Below are 6000 nucleotides of genomic sequence, written 5' to 3' on the forward strand. Positions count from 1 at the left end.
GAGCTATAAAAATTAAGTAAAACATTCTGTAAGCCAGGCAAGATAGTAGAACCTGTAATCCCAGCAGTCAAGAGATGAAGCAAGCGAAGTAAGAATTCAGCCAGGGAAGCTAAGCTATATAGCAAGAAAGGAGAAAAGCATGAATGAGAGAGAGAGAGAGAGAGAGAGAGAGAGAGAGAGAGAGAGAGAGAGAGAGAATGAGAATATGAATGTGTGTGTATGTGTGTCTAGCAAATGATTAGTAAATTCAGGGTACTAAGCCTTTGCCTTGCTAGCCCTCAAAACAAAACAAAGCCAACAGTTTACTATTTTCTGAATCTACACATATCTGAAGATTTAAGAGAACAAGATCCCATCTCTATCTACCATTTCCTAGTACAAGCTGCTCAGGGTCTGTTTCTGTACCTGAAAACGGGGTTCCTGCTGACATTAAAATGCCTATTGTATCCTGAATAATATATCAACTAACAACACTACAAAAGATAATCAAACTTTCTTTAAAAAAAAAAAAAAATCAATGAAATTATGGTAAGAAATTCTGATACTTTTTTATTTATTTTCATTATTTTAATTCTTCAACAAATATACTCTGAATCTAAAAAGATTACCTATACACCTCTATAGACTATACATCTTTTTCCCTGTGATGTTCATTTTTAACTCGTTAAAAAATACAATCACCAAAATGCCTCAAATCCTGTTGAAGTCTGTTAAGACAAAGAGGTGATAATTAAGCTGTTATAACTTTTTAACTCACTCCAAAACATAACACACTGCATGCAATTTCAAGGTTCTACACCTATCACACAAGTATCTACACATTCAAACAATGTCCCATAACTTGCACTGATTCACAGTATGCTCTTAAAAACTATTAAGACGACAGAAGCTAAAATGTTTACATATAATATATATTACATATGGTAAGAAATGCATAACTGAAAGACAATTTACCATGTTATGCTTATAAATTTGTATATGCCTTTTCTCCTACTCCTGTATCTCCCATGAGAAACAGTCTCAGCATTGACAACTATAAAACCAAAATTCTGATCGACCACAAAGGTGCTCTATATCCTACAATATCAAATATTCGGCCAAAATTTAATTAGATAATAAACAAATTTATCTTAATGTACAATTTGCTTGTTTTTAATAAATTATATATACATCAAAGAACTGTTGAAAATGCATTTCCCTTTGACTAATTATCAATGATTGTTTGATTAGTATACTTATTTTAGATATTTAACATCATGGTAAAAATTGGGCAAAAGGGGGTCAAGAATGGAAAATATTTCTGAAGCCCTGTTCTAAAGCAGCATTTGGGCTTAGCATGTGCTGTACATCTACAGTCCATGTACTCAAGACAGGAGACTCTGTAGTCCTGTACCAGCCAGCACTACATTATAAGAGCTTATCTCAAACAAGTAAATAAAAAAAAAAAAGTAAAACTGTTATTTTAGCCAATGAGGTGGCTATCCCTATAATCTCAGCTACTCAGGATGCTCAAACAGGATGATCATTTGAGCCCAGAAATTCAAGCTCAGCTTGGGCAACATCTTTCAATCTTGATTTAAAGAAAAAAAAAAAGTTAATTGTAAAATAACTAGCTAAGAAGGGTATCACTGTACCAAAAGAATTACTAGCCAGTTTTATAAGATTATATTTTTATTTGGGGAGGGCACTATTTATTTATTGGAACATAGTAAATAAATGTGCTGGCTGCTAGCCTAGCCAAAATAAATCTGAGCTCAAGGTTTGAAGAGAGACCTAGCTTCAAAGAAATAAGGAGAAAAATGACAGAGAACACTTGACAGTTTTATGTACCACATGCACCCAGACATGAGCATCCACCACACATTTATGTACCACACACACATACACACACATACTCACACACACTTACACACCTCAAAGAGAAGATATGATCATGGAACCACTAACTAGAGAACCTGAGGCTCCTGAACACTCATATGGAGCTGAGCTTCCTAGCAACTCAGGGTGAACTGTGACATGAAGAATAAACCTTATTTTAAAAAGGAAAAAAAAAAAGTGGATTTGTGTAATTAGTAGTAAATTTTAAAAACATACTACAAAATTTGCCTAGGTAGCTCAGTGGCAGCTATTTTTGTCTACTATGTGTAAAGCCCTGGATTTGATTCACAGCACTATAAGAATTATGAAAATCATACATGACCCAACAGAGGTTAAAGTCAGTTATATATGTATAAACAAATACAAAAAAAGGGCAGTAAGTAACAATTAATTTTTAAAAAGAGGTCATGGATTTGAAGGAGGGCAGAGAGGAATATGTACAAGGGCTTGGAAGGAGAAAAGGAAGAGAGAAAAGTAATTAAATTGTAACCTCAAAAATAACAAAGATAAATATGACATTTTTTAATATGAACACTTAGTAAACTTTATATGTATTCCTAAATATATTTTAAAGTAATAAAAATACTAATAGATTTCTCACAAACAAAATTTTTCCCAAATAATCATGCTTTTCTTAAAAACTTGGTCTAAAAATAATCTGCATCTTATCATTCAATTTTGCTGTCAATTTTAAATTCCTCTTTACAAGCCTATTAGACGCTAGAAAGTCAATTTGATGGCTCAAGCCTATTATATCCCAGTACTTGAGATGCTGAGCAGGTCACAAATTCAAGGGTAGCTTGGGCTACAAACAGAGTTCTAGGTCATCTTATACTAGAACGAGAGCCTGTCTTAAAAAATAAAATAAAATAATGACTCTATTGGAAATAATTTAAGAACAATATCCTGGGACTAGAGAGATGGCTCAGCAGTTAAGAATGCTTGCTGTTTCTGTAGAAAAGCAGTGTTTGGTTCCCATCACCCACAGAACAGCTCACAACCACCAGTAATTCCAGCTCTAGGGAACTTGATGCCCTCTTCTGGCCTCTGTCACTAGATGCTGGCACAGTACACATACAGTACACACACAGTACACATACATACAGTGTATGCAGGCAAAAACTCATTCACATTAAATACTCATTCACTTCAAATGGCTTTAAAAAAAACAAGTCTCTAATTATGCCTAACTCAATTACAAAAATGGCACAATACTATATACTTTCAGAATTAAAAACTATATTATAATAAAAACACAATTGATTTTTTCAAAAAAGGTATACAGTGTGCTGCAATTTTTAAACCTTTCAGAACATTTCTTACAGACTTCAATACACAGACACAAATTAGAGAAAAATTAGAATGAAAAGTTACTCCTTGTGTTAAATAACATTAAAATAAACACAACATCCTTTCACCATAGCTAGCTAGTATCAAAATAGACCTAAGTTGAAATTTGCAAATGCAGCAAAAACAAAAGCCTTGTGACCAATGCATTTTCAAATTACAATATGATATAATACAATACCCATACTAATCAAAAGTGGATTAGTATTACAAAATGCCTCCCTGGTTATTTTTAAGTAATTTCTTAAGCCTCTTAAAGAAGCTGACCCTCCCAAAGAAAACTTCTAACGCATTCAAAAAGTGTCAATATAGGAGACAAATCTTTTTTCCCTAACATTCACCAATGCTACTGAAATTCTAAGGGTCAGCTATGATTGATGTGAAATCTACAAAACATTTTTGGCCTATTATTACCACTTCCCATCTCAACACTTTCCCTTCATCAAGATCAACCTACAATAATAAATATATACCCATTTCACTTATGAAAAAACACTTTAAGGAGACAACTCTAACTTACAGAGAGCCATTTGCCCTGATCATGTCACAGTCAACTACCAAAATTAATTTCCAAACTGAATACGGTATCAGCCACTACCAAAATGATGAGAGGCAAAAATTTTTTTTACTTTAATGTGTTTAGTGTCTTGGATATAGTAAATGTATAAAATACATTTGCATATTATGTATAATACTTATATGTAAATAAAGGTAATAATTCTAAGGAACAAGTTAGTATTCAGTCTGGGGGCTCCTCATCACACCTGTAATTCACAGAACTTCTTTCCTTTCTCTCCTTCTCTAAAGAGATCGAGTGTTTTATGAATCGCAACGCTTCCAGCAGACATTAAGTAGGAGTTTGCAACTGCAGTAAAAACAAAACATTCTGACCAATGAATGTGCAACTTACATTAATATACTCATTTAAATACCTGTACTCAACGCCTCTCACTCACTAAGTATCTAGCTTCAGCAGGGAGCACTGGAGTTACAAAAGACAGCGGCTGCCTTTATAGTGCCAAGTTCTGCTGAATCCCGGACACCATCTCCATTAGGAAGGGGCAGAACCATATCCGGTTCCCACTAAATACAGTTTCCCATGCTTCCCATCTTAAAAACTTTTACGTCTTCCCAGAAGAGCAATAAACGTACGAAGAAGTCAGGAAGAGTGCCTGTAGGGGAAAATGACTGATCAAATTAAATCCCTGTATGTGGAACCTGAAACTTCAAAACTTGTCAAACAAATTACAGCGGCAGGAGCTCGGTACGTGTTGCCCCTTCTTTCCCACTTCTTATATGGAGCCAGCTTCCACAATCCCTCAACAGCAGTTTCGACTTACTGGTTAGTTGGAGGTGCGGTCAGCGGTATGGCCACCTCTTCCTCCTCGTATTCTGGTCCATCCAGAGAGTCACCTTCATCCACTGTCCCCAGACCGGAGCCCAAAGGGGGCAGCTGAGGAGGCGGCGGCAGAGGAGGGAATCCGCCGCCCGGCCCGAGTGTCTCCGCAGGCAAAGACAGAGTCCCCTTGTTGAAAGCTACCTCTCCGGCAGGTCCGGCGGCCGCAGCACCCGCCACGCCACCAGCAGCAGCGCCGGGCAGCGCGGCGCCCCCCAGGACACTGGCCACCGGCCCGGTCCCCAGGAACCCGGACCCCGACGCAGCTCCGCCACCGAGGGCCGCAGCCAGGTCGGCGTCCGCCAGCCCAGGGCACGGGGCGGCTGCCACCGGCAGGACCGCGGGTAACTTTACCCTGCACGCCGCCGGGTAGGCGCTGGAGCCCGTGGCCGCGCCGCCGCCGGCCCCCGCGGTCGCCGGGCCGCCTTCCTCACTGCCCGCCTCGGCCGCCATCATGTTGAAGCCCGCTCTCCTCTAGCTACTCCGCCGCCCGGGAGCCCCGGGGGCCAGCAGGGCCCCGGCTGCGAGCCGCCCCACCCAGGCGCGTCCCCCTTCAGCTCTCCAGGCAGAGGAAACAACAACAAAAGGAGAGCGCCCGCCGCCGCGCCCCCTCCCCGGGCCACAGCCCAAGCTCCGCGGCTGCAGGCTGGCTTACGGGAAGCGACGCGGGCAAAAAAAGCCCGGCGCCTGCAGAAACGCTAGGCGAGTCTCACCGCGCACACCCACACTCACGCGCACACATGCACAGGGGCGCCAAACTTCCTGGCTACGCTAAAGAGGAAGGGAAGCCCGCTGCAGCGGCTGAAGCAGCGCCGCCTCGGCCGCCGCCGCCGCCGCAGCGCCTCAATGCCCGGGTTCCGGCCGCCCCCACCGCAGCCAACGCCGGGGCTGCCGGACCCGCGGCCGCTGCAGCCTCATCTCCGCCGGCTGGAGACCCGAGCGGTGGGAGGGGCGGGGAAAGGGGGCGGGGCCCGCAGAGCCCGACTCGCCCGCTGGCTACCTGCGGCTCTCGGGAGCGAAACCCCGGAGAGAAAGGAGGGCGGGGCCAGGAGGACGGGAGGGGAGGGGCGGAGCGGGGGCTTCTGCGCAGGCGCCTTCCGGGAGCGGGTCCGGGCGAAGGAGACGGAAAAGCAGCCCGGGCAGGAAGCGGCGGGGGCGCGCGGAGGCGTGGCACACTTTCCTACTGAGCGGTGGCTGGACGAGTGGCGCGGTGCCTGCTCGCCACCGGGCTCCTTGCAGGCCTGCCTCTCCTGGCTTTGTTAACAGGGAAAGAAGAAAGATAGCTCATCTCCAGGCCCCAGGGACTGGAGGGACCAGGAGGCGGTGGGAAGGAAAGGATGATGCCAGGAAGTCCATTCGCTACTTTGTAACTTGTAGAA

At 43.1% G+C, this 6000-nt stretch overlaps 1 protein-coding gene across 2 annotated transcripts in view; it reads right to left on the bottom strand.

Moving 5' to 3' along the window:
• Rasa1 (RAS p21 protein activator 1) overlaps positions 1–5528 on the bottom strand; it is an 82206-nt gene extending 76678 nt beyond the window's left edge. For both annotated transcript variants that reach the window (XM_076927104.1, XM_076927103.1), the window contains exon 1: positions 4566–5528. In XM_076927104.1, coding sequence (XP_076783219.1) covers positions 4566–5077 — 512 coding nt within the window. In that variant the 5' untranslated portion in view covers positions 5078–5528. The remainder of the gene's footprint in view (positions 1–4565) is intronic.
• Positions 5529–6000: the final 472 nt, after the last annotated feature.

This window comes from Arvicanthis niloticus, chromosome 29, assembly GCF_011762505.2.
Source record: "Arvicanthis niloticus isolate mArvNil1 chromosome 29, mArvNil1.pat.X, whole genome shotgun sequence".
In the NCBI taxonomy this organism is placed as follows: domain Eukaryota; kingdom Metazoa; phylum Chordata; class Mammalia; order Rodentia; family Muridae; genus Arvicanthis; species Arvicanthis niloticus.